General features: G+C 45.9%; 1 protein-coding gene across 5 annotated transcripts in view; it reads left to right on the plus strand.

Moving 5' to 3' along the window:
- The first annotated feature begins 5,155 nt into the window (after positions 1-5,155).
- GTF2I (general transcription factor IIi) overlaps positions 5,156-15,449 on the plus strand; it is a 62,993-nt gene continuing 52,699 nt past the window's right edge. For 3 of the 5 annotated variants that reach the window (XM_065852825.2, XM_071817128.1, XM_071817129.1), the window contains exons 1-3: positions 5,267-5,395; positions 11,581-11,686; positions 12,927-13,065. In XM_065852825.2, the coding sequence (XP_065708897.1) occupies positions 11,588-11,686; positions 12,927-13,065 (238 nt within the window). In that variant the 5' untranslated portion in view covers positions 5,267-5,395; positions 11,581-11,587. Of the gene's footprint in view, positions 5,396-5,817; positions 6,030-11,580; positions 11,687-12,926; positions 13,066-15,449 lie in introns of those variants that run through there. The other 2 variants (XM_065852824.2, XM_071817127.1) reach the window with 2 other exon arrangements.

A 15,449-nucleotide genomic window follows, 5' to 3' on the forward strand; every position in this document is an offset into this window, starting at 1 on the left:
CTTGCATCCCTACACAGCCCGTGTGGCCAGGAGTACATAAGGAGAAGGGATGGATGTGTCTGGGAAGATTGGACTAGAACTATAAACTCAACACAGATGAGTCCCTAAGTTGGCTGGTTGCTTTATTAGGATTTTTTTTACTTTTCTATAAGCCCCTTTTTTTTTTTTTTTTTCGGTTTAATTGACAAATTATTTTGTAATGTAAAGCAAAACCACTCCCAAACTCCCTTCTACTAGAAACCTAGGTTGAATAGAAAGGTCTGTCTTCTTTACTTGCAAACAAAAATCTCTTTTCAGTCTTCAGTGCTGTAGGTATTTGTATCAAATACGTAGCTGCCCAAACTGCTGGTCTGTCTGACAACAGCTGGATCTAAGCGAAGATTTATTGGAGTGGAGCATGGAGAGAAGAAAAACACAAACCAGAACAAAATCCCCAATTAATCTATTGGATGATGGGGTATTGCTGGCAAACTCCTGATCTAATTTCCTCCTAATAGCAAAAAAATAAGTGCCTTACTGCATGTTTTGCTGCGTGTTTTCGAAGTGGCAGCTTCTTTTGTGCTACGAGTAGATGTGCTTAGGGGTCGCCATGGCCTATTGTTGGTCCCTGCAGTTTTGGATATTGCGTCAAGTTGGGCTTTTTAATTCCTGATCTTTGGAAAAATAAGTATTTGCTGTCCCTGTAGTCATCTCTTAGAAATGGCAAATTATTTTTAAATACTTCCTTCCTCTTTTGAAGAGTTCCAGTACACGAGCCAGTGCAGAATTCCTGCCTGCTCTCTAGACCTTCTATTGTCATTAAACCTGGTGGTAACAGAAGGCGCTTGGTTTAAGATCATCCCTGTGGGGAACGTGGAGGGAAAAGCCAAAACATTCTGATAGATCCTTCCTTGCTGGATTTCCCAAAACACCCTTAACTGAGGGCAGAGGAGTAAATGACAGGAGGATACAGTGCCCATGCCTTTATTAGCCAAATATTTGTGCTGCCTGTGTGTTCACCAGCCTGATCACATGCACAGTGTTCAAAGGAAAAATACAGGATGTCCTTATTTACTGTTCAAGGGAAAGAAAACTGCACAGGAATCCAGACAACTGGAGCAAAGGAAAATTGGTAAAGGAGCATGAAATAAGCTTATCTGGAGCTGCATGCTGGAAAAACGTGGATCGCTGTAGTCTCGTTGTGGTCCCTCGTCACTGCTGTTCTCTGACACAGAGCACATTGCTGCTCCTGTCCTGCCTTCGGAGTTGCAATTAGAAAATTATCTGGGAGAAGGAAAAAGAGTATATGCACATATAAAAGAAATAGTGCACAGCGGGGAACGATGAGCTCTGAGGGTCTGAGAGGTTTGCACGCAGCTTCCAGGTGCTGCAGGCTGGCCTCTGCCAAAATGTAAGAGACAATATCATTATGCATTGTTTTTTTCTGGGATGTTGGGGTTTCCACCTTCCTCTCCCTCTGCGATTCCAGGATTCATGTAGAGAGGAACCAAACCACTTTGAGAAAGAGATGGCAAGACACCAAGTTAACAAACAGGCATGCATTGGTCTCAATTTCTTTTCAGAAGAAGGCTGTGAGCTTGAAACGGCATTTCTCCTTTTAGTGATGATAAAAATAACCATCAATTCTCCTGCTGTCTTCCAATGTTTTTAGTTTTACTGTCTGGCTCCCCTGCGTAAGAGAAATGTTTTGCTTGCCTTGTAGTCGTGTGAAAATCTTGTTCAATCTGCAGTTGAAGCCCAGCCGGTTAACGAGTAGAGGGCAAAGCGAAGCAATACAAAATACTTTTAAACCAAGGCATTTAGATCAAAGTATTTTCTGCCAGAAAACTTGGCCTTGAATTTTAAATCTAGAAAGAATATCAGGATTAAGTGGTTGGATGTTATGTTTAACAGTCAGTTCAGGAATCTGCTGCGTATGGAGCTGGATGTCTGTTCTGGAAGGAAGCTGCTTGAATTCCCAGGCTCTGAACTGATGGAGAAATTCTCGCGGTCCATGGTAATAGATTACAGTTGTTAATTACTCTAGCTACTAAAACCATACAAGTTATTTCTAGTCTGAGCACTCATTTACAACACTCAGTGAGTGTCTCTGATGGATTTAGAAGCCTTAAGGAACTAATTTTCAGTTAGTCATCTGGTAACCACAATGGGTAAACATTATTCCACATAAAGCACGGCTCAAGTTAACCCTGACTGCACTTATAATAACTCCTGTGCTTCATCCAGCTCAACGGCTTGTGTGGCTGGACCAGGTGGTAGACAGGGATGCAGAGGAGGAGGAGAAACCCTATCCTGGAGAAATACCAAATTTCCACTCTTCCACAAACACACATGGCAGCAAATAAGCCACGGCAATGACGCCTTACAGGTGGGAAGCCGCTGCCATGTGTGACTCTCAAAACAAATCAGGACATGATGCCGTGTAACCAAAACTCCTCTTTACTGGCACCAGAGCAGTCCGTGTCTGCAGGACACAGGTCTGGACGCAGCCCCTGAATGATGGCCTGGCAACTTCCCACTCGGTAAAACTCCTCCTGCTTTCCAGGAGGATTTGCTTGAGTCATTTTTGGACAGGGTGCACTTAGGACATCTCAACCCGTATGAAATGGCCAGTACGGGCTGTGTGTGCAGTGAGGTACAGCTGAAAGATGACAGCATGCCGGTATCGTGGAGTGACGCCTTCCACTAAAAATGCCATCTGCGAACAGCCGAGGGAGCTGACATTTGTTTAGAAAATAGTTGAGGCTACTTAGATTTGGTGTCCCCGTGCTGCAGCCCTTTGCCAGAGGTGACGTGATGCCTTTCCCCACGCAGGATCCGTAGAAAGGAGCCACCCAAGCGCTGCAGGGTGAAATCCTCTAGCTTTGGTTAAGGTGGCGATGAAAGTGGGCGGTGTGGGATTTTGTTTGGCTTTTGTCTTGTTTTGGTAGGCCGCTGCAGAAGGCTGCTGTCTCCTTTCCCACAGCGTAAATCATGAGAACGGTCACATCCAGCTGAACGCTGGCAAGGAACCACCGAGAGCCACAACATCTTGGATCGCTCAGACTGTTCACTCAGGGGACGCTGGTCGGCGTTTGCGGATGGTGTTTGTTTTGCACAGTCTGTAACTTGGAGAGCAGTGGGGTAGGAACCGCCGGGTTGCCTCCTGCACGGTCCTTTTCCAGAAGGCGCCTTCTGAGTTTTACTCCCAGGTTCAATTTATCTCTATTTATGGCAGCTACGAGGAAGCTGGAAGCTTTCAACTGAGCACACTTCTGTTTCCCTTACAAATGAGATTTACTTGAAATCATAGTGTTTGGTGGTTACTCTTGACCAAGTCTAAACACGCTGATAACACTTCAAAAGTACCATTAACAGTCTTATATAAATTGTAAAAGCTCTATGCACACTACAAACAAAATGTTGATGTTTATTAAAATAGTTTGATTTGAAAACTAGCTAAACAGCATGGTTGTTTTTGTTCAGAACAAATTTTGAAATGCAGTGTTTCCTTTTGAATGGAAGACTTTCTATTCAGATTTATTGTACTGAACCTAAATTCAAAGGAAGAGTGATGCCACCTAAACCACTTGCCTGGTTATGTAGTAAACAATTACCTGCCAATATAATAGACCCAGGCAGGATCTCTCAGCAAAGCACATGTTATTAATGATTTTGCAAGACTGGAATAGGGCAAAAAGCCCCTGTTTATATCGCCCCAAATCCCGGCTGCAAATTCCCTCCCATTCCCTGCTGGTTGGTACTGCAGGGTTTACAGACCACCCGATCCTGCCTCAGCTTACCCATCTCATTCATCTAATTCTAACAACCCCCTACCCCTGTTGATTTATTTTAAATATGGAATCCCGACTCTTTGGCTACCCTTCCCCCTAGCTTAAGGATTCAGAGTCTGATGTCCCTCATTACACCTTCAATGCCTCCTTCCTTATAGGCAGGAAAATCGATCCCGATTATGGTGAGCACCTTTGTTAAAAGTGTAGGAAACAATTATTTTGCAAATATAATAGGCTCAGGCAGGGTTTCTCAGCAAAGCAACTTTTTTTTTTTTTTTAATAATGATATTGCAACACCAGGTGTTCTACCTAAAGGTAGGCACACATAATAGGGCAAAAAAACCCTGCTTATATCCTCCCAAAGTCCCCACTGTGATTTCCCTCCCCTGTTCTCCATTGGTTGGTACTTCAGGGTTTACAGACCACCCAATCCTGCCTCAGTTTACATACAATACCCTTCCCCTTATCAATCTATTTAAGATATGGTACGCTGGCTACCTTTCCCCCTAAATTAACTTGTAAATACAGGTATCAGTACGCATACAGGTGTCAGTATATATTCTGGGAAGAGGCTGTGTATTACATTAAGGATTCATAGTCTGATGTCTCTCGGTTCTTCCCACTTGCTGGGCTCAGGTGCCAGGTCCTCAGTTATGTAAAAACAACAGTTCTTCCTTAAATGTTCCTTACAAAAGTAACAACTTGCAGCAACATGGACGTTATTTTGCTGTAAAGCCCTTTATTGAAGATGACTCAAACGCAGCGGTTCTGATGAAGGGAGTGGAGCATCTCCCGTGTGAGGAAAGGCTGAGGGAGCTGGGGCTCTGGAGCTGGAGAAGAGGAGGCTGAGGGGTGACCTCACTAAAGTTTATAGATATATAAAGGGTGAGTGTCAGGAGGATGGAGCCAGGCTCTTCTCAGTAACAACCAATGACAGGATAAGGTTCAATGGGTGCAAACTGGAACACAAAAGGTTCCACTTAAAGATGAGAAGAAACTTGTTCCTGGTGAGGGTGGCAGAGCCTGGCCCAGGCTGCCCAGGGAGGTTGTGGAGTCTCCTTCTCTGCAGACATTCAAACCCGCCTGGACACCTTCCTGTGGAACCTCAGCTGGGTGTTCCTGCTCCATGGGGGGATTGCACTGGATGAGCTTTCGACGTCCGGTCAAACCTCTGACATTCTGGGATTGCGGGAGGGTTTTCGGAGCACCTCTGGGTGTCAAACCCGGATGGGTTCCGGCGGAAGGGCCCGGGAGGGCGGGACGGAACGAGCCCGGGGCCGCCTGAGAGAGCACGGTCTCCCCGCCCCGGTCCGGCCGCGGGGCAGGGCGGGAGCCGCAGTCCTGTCCGCCCCTGGGCCCGGCCCGCCCGCCACGGCCGGACTGCGGCTCCCGGCGGCCCCCGCGAGGGACGCGCCTGCGCGGCCGCGGCTCCTGAAACAAAAAACCTGCCCCCTTTCCCGGAGCGGCGCTGGGATCAGCCCGAGACCGCGAGGGGAGAAGCGAGGCCGCGGGGAAAGCGGCTCTCGCTGGCGGGGCTCCGCCGCGCCCGGCCTTCCCCCGCAGGCCGGCGGCGCCTCCTCGTTTCCAGCCGGCAGGAGCGGTCTGTCCGCGCCCGGAGGCGGGTGAGTGGGAGGGCGGATCGTGCCTCGCCGGTACGGCAGACGGGACCTTTACCCCGCGGGTCCCTGAGGGGAAATCCCCTCGCCCGGAGGGGCTTTGGAGCCGGCTGGGGGGCGCATCCCGCCCGCTCCCCGGGGTTTTGTGCCGCCGCTCGGCGGGTGCGGGTCCGGCGGGTTGGCGGTCCGAGCCCCCCTGCGCGGCCATGCGGGTGAGGGGGGGGCGCCACGCCCTGCGCCGCCCCCGGGCCCCAGCCGCCGGGAGCAGGGGGCGCTGCCACGGCGCCGTCGTTTCCCATTGGCTGTTGGGGTGATGCGCACGTGCCGGAGCCCTGTGCGCGGCGGCGGTGATTGGGCGCGGGCGGGAAGGGGCGGGGTGGGGTATGCAAATGAACCGCTGTTGAGGCGCCCCCTGGGGGGCGCTGGTGCGGCCTGTGCCGGGACCTGGCTGGGGGATGCGGGTCTGTGTCCCTTCCCGGGGCCGGGAACCCCCCGGGGCCCAGGGGGAGGGTGAGCGATGGGGGTTGTGGGCACGGGCTGAGGCCTGAGCCCCTCCCCTGGGCCCGAGTAGGCCCTCCTGCCCAGGCAGCCAGGAGGAAGCAAAGGCGGCTGAGGTGAGGAGGGCCAGCAGTGACACAGAGTAAGCAGGATTATTTTTAATTTTTTTTTTCTTATAATCTAAAGGCGTTTAGTTTTTGTTTTTGTTTTTTTTTTCCCTTCTAAGGTAACTGAACTGTGAATTCAGTTTAGCACTGAAATTTCACCCTGCAGGTGACAAATCTGTGTTCAAGTCAGAATAATTCGGGGTGAAGGGACCTTCCCAGCTCCCCCAGTTCCCCCCCTGCCATGAGCAGGGACATCTTCACCAGCTCAGGTTGCTCAGAGCCCCGTCCAGCCTGGCCTGGGATGTCTCCAGGGATGGTTCATCCACCACCTCTCTGGCCAACCTGGGCCAGGCTCTCACCACCCTCAGGGCCAACAATTTCTTCCTCATGTCTGTCCTGAATCTCCCTCCTTTAGTTTAAAACCATCACCCCTTGTCCTGTTGTAACAGGTTCTGCTCAAAAGTCTGTCCCCATCTTTCTTATTGACGCCTTTCAAGTACAGAAAGGCCACACTAAGGTCTCCCTGGAACTTCTCCAGCTGAACACCCCAGCTCTCTCAGCCTGTCCTCCCAGCAGAGCTGTTCCAGCCTCAGATCATTCCTGTGGCTCCTCTGGCCCCTCTCCAGCAGGTCCATGTGTGTCCTGTGCTGTCCTCTGAGCTGGACCAGCATTGTAGGGGGGTCTCACCAGAGGGCAGAATCCCCTCCCCGACCTGCTGGTCACGCTTCTTTTGATGCAGCCCAAGATCTGATTGACCTTCAGTCAGTTACCAAGGGGAGCAGATCACCCGGGGAAGGGCATCAGTGTAGAGACCCCAGACTGCACTTCTGCAGAGGGGTTGCTAGAGGCAGGGACTCAGCAAAGGTGGGTTTATGTGCAGAGATGTGGACAGCAGCAAAGAACTAACCTGTTTATCAGCAAAGAATTGTTACACAAGTTCATCAACCTGATGCTCAAGGGAGGTCGACCTAAAATCCTACACCTGTCTGGATGCATAACATCACCTGCCTCGCTTGGAATTGTGACAATGTTTCTAGTCATCACAATACTTTGGTAATTAGCTGTTGTGTTTCCAGTTCTTTTATTTGCAGGGTTCTCTTGGCAAAGGTTTGGTGTGTAAGTTGCTTGAGAGAAACATCCACGTGATGAGTGTTTAGTGAGTGCAGCCATCCCCCTGTAAGCTGATTGTGTAGCTGAGTTGTTGTCAATGTGTACAAATCTTTGGGTTACTGTCTCACTATAAGAGCAACTTCTACACTACGTTTTTAAACATAGCTAGTATTTGTTTCTGTATCTAACTGTAACTCTACAATGAAAATATCAAAACCCTATATAACATTAAAAAACAAACAAACAATCAGGCTTGTGAACCCATTAGGTAAATTAGATGGCGGAAAATCTTGTTCCCTATAAGTGGCTACTGGCAGCTCTTTGTCTTCTCCATCAAGACATGAGAATCTTTTCATATAAGTTTGGTTGAAACTTGTGTTCCTCTGGAAAGACTGTGAATTTGTAATTTTCTGACAAAAAGTTACTGACACATTCCCAAACTCTTGCTTATGGAATTGACTTTTGTTTCTGGTCTCAGATCCTGGGTGGAAAGAGACTTGTAATAGGATTGACACAAATGCTTTGGTTCAAGGAAGGTCACATGTAATTGGTTTCATGGAAATGGGTGTTCTGGTTTATTTGGTTAAATACAATAATGGGAAGAAGGGAGAGAGATGCAGAGGGAGTTGAGTGACTAAATAGAGAGTGGTGATTACTCTGAGGTGCGGACACCAGGCACTTCAGGTACTGGCTGTATACTGATTTGGTGATGTTTTATCAAGGTGTTAGAACACAAATGGGTGTTTAGTGTTGGTTTAGCTCTTTGGGGGAACCCTGGAGGAATTAGAGGGGTTCCGTTTGCCCTTAAATTGGTTTGAGCCTTTTGTTTGCTGTGACCATTGCAGCATGACATAGTAAACCAAAGGATGAGCTTGCACTAGTGAGAACAACAATTTCTCGCTCTAGAAGAAGTGCCAGCACCAATTTTGTTAGAATTAAATAAATACCAATAGAGTTGAGACTACTTCACTTCTTATATGTTCTGTGTAAGTGTTGATGGACGCACAGAATTAAAATAGTTGTTACTTAACATGATAGTCATGTTGACAAAGTAAATATAATTACACTGGTAAAGACAGAAATTATCAGATGGTCAGGACTGCTGTGATTGAATCCATGTAAATACAATGAAATATTACTGCAATTCACGAGTGCCTGGGTGCTGCAGTAGGACACTGTGTGCTTAAAAACTAAGTGAATTGTTCCCCAGGTCTGTCTGGCTTTCATACAGAAATGGTTTGTTACACTAAGGGTTTCTTAACTACTTCAAACCAGGTGATATATTCATTTTTACAGAAGTGTGGTATGTTAGATACTGCATTTTAATTTTATCTAAAATTTGACAATTATATGTTGGTCTACATTGGAATCTTTAGGAATAGTGTAGATCAAATTTAAAGATCTCTTTGCAGACATGAACTTTCAGACATGAATAAGAGGAACCAGGTGCTTTTCAAATAAAAGATTGTGGAAATGTGTTTTACATTTTTAATGATTCTTAAGAGCAGTGGAGGTGGGTGCCATCTGGACTGGGTAAAAAGTCACCACAAGGTGCTGAGCATCATGAAAGTAACTAAAAAAAGTGAATTAACTCTTTCTGTTTTTTAGAAAGGTGTTGTGGTTTAACCCCGATGGGCAACTAAGCCCCATGCAGCTGCTCACTCGCTCCTCCCTGGTGGGATGGGACAGAGAATGGGAAGAGTAACAGAGAGAAAACTCATGGGTTGATATAAAGACAATTTAATAAGTAAAGCAAAAGCCATGTGCACAAGGAGAGCAAAACAAGGGATTCATTCATTGCTTCCCATGGGCAGGCAGGTGTTCAGCCGTCCCCAGGACAGCCGGGCTCCATCATGTGTGACGGTGACTTGGGAAGGCAAACAGAATCACTCCAAACATCCCCTCTTCCTTCTTTTTCCCCCAAAATAGGTACTGAATATGATGTTGTATGGTATGGAATATTTCTTTGCCCAGTCCGGGTCAGCTGTGCCCCCTCCAGCTTCTTGTGGAAAGCCCTTGACTCTGTATAAACGCTGCTTGGCAACAACCAACACAGCAGCGTGTTATCAGCATTCTTCTCATTCTAAACCCAAACTCCTGTGCTATAGCAGCTACTAGGAAGAAAATTAACTTGATCCCAGCCGAAACCAGGATGGGGGGGCTTGCAGCTGTGTAATGAACCTGCATCCCTACCGCAGCAAAGGGCTGCGGGGTCCCTGGGACCAGGTGTTTCCCCTCAGAGCTCTGCTTGTTTGGGGCCCTTGTACTCCTTCCCGACCTTCTGCTCGGCTGCCCTTGGAGAAAATAAACCCTGCAAACAATGAGCACTGCAGTAGGGATTTGGGGCAGCGTGTTGGTTCATGGCGAGATCATATTTCTGAGCGGTGCGATTCTGCGAATCGTTTCGTTAATTAGAGCGGGACGTGGTGCCCTGGGTAGCGCTACCGGCACATTTTGTTGGGGTGCACCCTTGTGTAAAGCGGTCGGTGCTGCGTCTGGTGGGTTCTGCTGCTGCGAGGTAAATCCCAGCCGTGGGAGCTGGATGGAAATGGCGACGGTGATCGCGTTGGGGTCACCGCGGCTGCGCCAGTGTCGGTGTGAATGGAACCCACCAGAGCCACGGCTGCAGCCCTGCTGCCTCAGACTGGGGAGATATTAATATATAGTTTAAGGTTAGGGAACTTAATTTTTAGTAAGCAAAGGAGCGAGAAGGTTGAGTTTAATTGTGATGTGCGCTTTTCCTGAATCAGCCGCTCTGCTGCTTCAGATAAGAGGCTGGAAAAAAAGGCAGCAGAGCTGTTTCAGGGAGTATCTGTGGAGCAGAGCGGGCAGGGTCTTCCTGGGACGTTAAGACTTCTTTGGGGCTACTTTGCTGTCCTTGGAGGGGTTAATAGCCTGGGTTCAGTCTTAGCTAAGAGCTGTATGTGCATGATGCTGCTTTCTAGCCGATTAGTCTGGGTTTGTACTTCCAGTTTCTGTCAGTGTCCTGTTTTTGGCTGGGATTGAGTTAATTTTCCTCCTAGTAGCCACTATAGTTTTGGGTTTAGCATGAGAAGAATGCTGATAACACGCTGCTGTGGTGGTTGTGGCCAAGCAGTGTTTATATCAAATCAAGGACTTTTTAGCTGGGAGGTTGGAGATGCACCAGGAGCTGGGGGGTACAGCCGGGACATTCTATTGTATCCATACCATACATCATCATTCTCAGTATATAAACCTGGAGAGTTGACGGGGGGACAGCGATCACTGGAACGGGCTGGGCATCAGTCAGCGGGTGCTGAGCAGCTGCTTTGCGCATCGCTTGTTTTGTGTATTAATTTATTATTATTATTATTCTCTCCTCCTTTGCTATCCTATTAAACTGTCTTAACCCTTGAGATTTTTTCGGCTCATGGTGTGGGTGGGTGAGCGATCGGCTGTGTCGTGTTAGGTTAAACCACAGTGACAGGGCCCGTGTTGTCACCTTTGCAAACCGGAGCCGCGCTGTGTGTCCGGGTTCCGCAGGAGCCCCGAGCTGTCCCATCGAGCCGCTGTGAAATGGTTCGTTTGTCTGAGTTATCTTGACTTTCGAGGTGTTTTTTTCCTCGGATTTGCACATGGAGTTGTAACATCTGAATCTCCACCAGCTCTCTCCTCCTCCAGGCATGTCGGTTTTTGCATTAGATATGTGTAAACATAATAAGATGCAACACTCCAATATAAAAATGTGCTCTCAGCAACTGCTGAAACTTCACTCTCAATATATTCATTCTTGTATAGATGATTCTGCCAGCAGAAGCAAAACCCAATCTGATCATTACTTATGTACTCAATAAATTGAAAGTCTCCTGAGTGGCATACCGAAAATAGGTTTAAATCTCTTTTTTGTGTCACTGCTGAAATTCAGTTTTTAATTCTAGAAGCTTAATTGGGGCTACGTTGCTTTGGAGTTAATCCTACACCTGGAAAATATGTGAATGACAATGTCACATCCTGGTTACTGATATGGAGTCTCCGAGGCCATGATTTTGGGGCAGGGTGGTGGTGGTTTGTTGGACCAGATCGTGTTAATTACAGGAAGGATTGTTGTAATATTTGTATCTTAACTACGATTTAGCGTTTCTATACATTAATGCCAGTCCGGTTTGCTGTGTTTATGTAGACTGCTGAAGTTCCAAACAGGCTTAGAAAGAAAAGTTAATGTAAATTGGGCAAATCAATTAATACGCATCTTTCTAGGCACCAAAGGGCTTGTGGTCTAGACAGGGCAGAAGTTTTTAATTGAACGTTTAATTCCAACTTTGAACGAAACAGCAGGAAGTGTGAAAGAATAGAAAAGCGAGCACTTCCCCCTGTTCATTTACCTATTTGCTTGTGTTTGTGGTGGGGTGTGTTGTAGGTTTTTGAATACTATTTATTGTTTCTTTGCTTACCTAAGAGAGGTTTTAGTTTTCTTGCACTGTTGTGTGTATCAAACAGGTTTATTTCATTTTCTAGGAGGAAAATGGCCCAAGCTAACGCGCCAGCAGCATCCATCCACGACGAGGACTCCTCTGAAAGCAAAATGGTGGTTACGTTCCTCATGTCAGCGCTGGAGTCCATGGTGAGTAGAGGGGTTGGTCACAGCTCTGATGACACCAATATCTTCCACTGGGGAGCAGGAAAGGGGTGATGTTCTATCTGTACCTTATTGCAATCTGTCTCTTTGCTTGTGGAAAACCAAGCGAATGGTCTTCTTAACAGTTGTTTCTTGTTGTGATGTGGTTGTTTTAAAACTCATTTGGTCAAATAAATAAATGGGAAGTATTTCTTGATTGCTCAGGTGGTTGAAAGGCAAGAGTGTGTCCTGGTCTTGGTCACCTGTAATACAGAGAGGATTAATGGTCTTGAGGCTGGTGCCTTGTCCTCAACTACTGCACCGATTCAACAACACTTGTTCAAGAAAATACTTTTTAAGTTGGCACATCACCTGTTTTGTAGAAGGTACTGACTGTGCGTTGGGGTTTTAGGTTGATGAGTGGACATGCCTGTCCTGTTTCCTTAAACCTGAGGCACTGTCAAAGATTTGCTTCTTTAATATTGATTTCTTAAATGATCAGCAAGAACAAAAATTTTATTTTTAGCAATGAAAGTTGGGATGGTTATAAGATTGCAAGCCTTTTTTTTTCCCAATGGGTATATCTGGTTCCTGAAGTCTTTGTGTCGCTTTTTCCTCTCATGCTGCAGTTGTTGGTTGCAGCAAAGTCTGATTGTCCGGGTTCCTGGGAGAAACCGGCGTTTTGTGAGCACTCACTGATTTTCTGAGGATCTTTGCACTCCTTGCACTGCAGGCTCTCTGCTTCACTTCTTTGGCAGAACCCACTCAGGCAGGTGCAATCCTTCTGCTCCAGAGGAATTCACAGCTGACCGCAGCGACCTGCTGGCAACCACCCCTTTCCAACCAGAACACACGTGTGGCAAGTGTGCTGAGAACCAGCAAAGCTTCCATACACTCCGCTCAGTGCCTTACTCCAACTTTCAATATGATTATCTAGCAGGGAAGCGGTAATTTCATGTGGATTGAAGTCATAAATCGGTTTGATTAAAAACAGTGCGATCTCTGAGTCTAGACAAGGCCTTAATTTCACTAATGCATCTACAATGCTTTTCAGATTCCTGATGAAAAGCGCACCAAATGTATGAATTACCCTTTGCCAATGGCTGATGTTATATTGCTCGCAGTACGTTCTGAAGGGTGAATGCTGGCAGCTGGAGTAATAACTGTTTTACATCATACCACATACGTTTCTATTAACTGTACTCTTTACTGCGGTAATAAACGCTTTTTGTTTTGCTTTTTATAGTGTAAAGAACTTGCCAAGTCCAAGGCAGAAGTCGCCTGTATCGCTGTATATGAAACAGATGTGCTTGTAGTTGGAACCGAGAGAGGAAGAGCCTTTGTCAATTCTCGGAAGGATTTTCAGAAGGATTTTGTCAAATTCTGTGAGTTTCAGTGTTGTATTTTTGTATTTTGCAAGCTGCTTAATGTGTATTACCTAATGCTAACAACTTTGGGGAGCAAAGTTAATAATATCATGGCTACATGTTATCATTATGCTGCCTGTGGCAAACCAGCTGTTGAAGAACACAAAAATGATGGGTAACAGCAACCTTGTTTGAAGTGTTATCTCAACTGTGGCTGGAGAGGTTCATTTTTTCTTAGATAATGTGACTTATAAGTACAATGAGAAGTATTAGACTGTCCACACTCACAACACACCCTGCATTTCCTAGTGCTCGTTCATTTTTCTTCCTCTTTTTTCCCCTCGTGAAGACACTGAACGGGTCGTGCTGCTTCTGTCAGCTCAGGTGGTCCTGGTTCTTCAGATCCCTTCACACCTTATGAAAGCAGATGCATATTTTTTACAATATATTTTTTTTGTCTAGCTTTCTTATATCGCTGTTGTGTAGCAGACAGAAATATGTATCTATGCCATAACGCCTTGAAATTACATCTGCGTTACTTTCGTACTCTACATCTGGGGCCTTGTCAAGGCTTTTGATTGCAGAGTGACAATAAAACTCTGGCAGATGTTTTGTTAACTGCCTCTCCCCCCACTTCCCACTCAGCACAGGCAATCGGGAGGGAAAGAAGGACAGAGAGAAGAGAGTTGGAAAATTAAAAATGTTTTACTAGTGCTACTAATAAGAATAGAGAAAATAATACAAAATATACAAAACCAATCTGGAAAGTCCCAGCAACTGCAGAGCCGGCACCCGAAGTCCTGGACTGGACTCTGCAGCCAACTGGAGCTGGATTCAGTCTGGCACTGGCCTCAGTTCGCAGGGACAACTCGCAAGGTCCTCTCCTAATGTCGGCCATAAGGAAAAGGGAAAAAAGGGACAAGATCCTAATGATCTCCCACTTTTATGTGAAGTATTCAGGTGAATGGGATGTTATACACAGTTGGTCAGTTTCTTGGTCACCTGTTTCTCGTTGCCCTTCTCCTGAGATGTCCATCCATGCTTAGCAATAACTTCACATTCCATTGCCATGTTTACCAAAAATCTATCTGGTTCTCCAGGAAAATGCAGCTAATATGAAGCTTTAGCTGACAGGCAAATTCACTAAAAGAGAAACTTGTTTTTTAACAAAACCAGGACAGGTGTGTTTTTGTTTGATTTCACGTTCATAGTAAAACAGTGGAACTTCTGTGTTTGCAAGACATGATCCACTGAGTACAGGACAGTATTAGGAGTTATGTTTCAAAGATTCGGTGACTCTTTGGGGGAGTGTTGATGTGCTCAGTTAGGAAAGTGATGTTGATGGACACTGCCTAACAAACCGTTCCTTTACCTACCTATGGAAATGGAGAAAATGCAGGTCAAGAGCAGGGTGTGAGAGAAGAATCAGTCTGGGGGGAGTTTAAAAGCAATAGCTGTAAAATGTTCTGTCTTGACTACGTTTGTTTGTCTGTCATCATCTGTCTTATGCTGTGTCTTATTGACAAGAGATACACACACTCCAAATTGCCTTATAGTATGTTTTTCAAACTAGGAAGTATTTTGTGAAATGAAATAGTCAAGACTTGCGATTGAGGTTTAAAAAGTGTTAATATTCTCCATTGCCTCACCACAGGTGCAATTAGTTGTAGTATTGGCAATAATAAAAGCAATGCTAGCCACAAGGCCAGATCTGCAAAGCAACTTAGGTGCCTAAAAATCTAGAGCAAAGCTTCTGAAAGTCTCTGTGACATCTACCTGTAGGTATCTAAATAGCTCATAATTAAATTTGTCTTGACCTGTGTTATCTTTGCAGGTGATGATATCCAAAAAGCATGGCGTAGAAATATATTACTTCAGTATTTTTTTTTTAACCAAAGCTCAGTAAAGTGTACAGCATATTGGTATAAATATAAATGTTAACATGCTGAAACTCTGTGATTGGCACGTCTTGCTGCTTTCTTTTGTTTTTCAAGAGGATGAAGCTATTTACGTGTTTGATCCCATCTGTGTATCGTCTGTGTGCTTCCACTATAAGCAACGCTGAACAGAGTGTGGTACTGCAGGCCTGAGAGCATCGTGCACAGCCCTGGTGTTCAGGAGATGATAGGTGGGGGTCAAGCTACAGTAGTGTGAATATTTTTATTAACTCTGGGTTAATTTTAGGCTTGTGCTTAAAAATGTCTTTGATTAAATCTGCTGAGACAGCCCCTGACGCTGTGCTCGTGCGTGTCCTGTGCTGCTGGTCTGGACGCAGTCCTTGTGTGGTACTTGGATGCTCCAGTAATTATGTAAATAAAACATTAATACAGTTGATTTGAACCTTACTACTGTGATTACCTCTGATTATTTTCTGTATATCTTTCTTATCATGCTGGTAGTAA

Source organism: Patagioenas fasciata, chromosome 19 (assembly GCF_037038585.1).
Source record: "Patagioenas fasciata isolate bPatFas1 chromosome 19, bPatFas1.hap1, whole genome shotgun sequence".
NCBI classification, from domain to species: Eukaryota; Metazoa; Chordata; class Aves; order Columbiformes; family Columbidae; genus Patagioenas; species Patagioenas fasciata.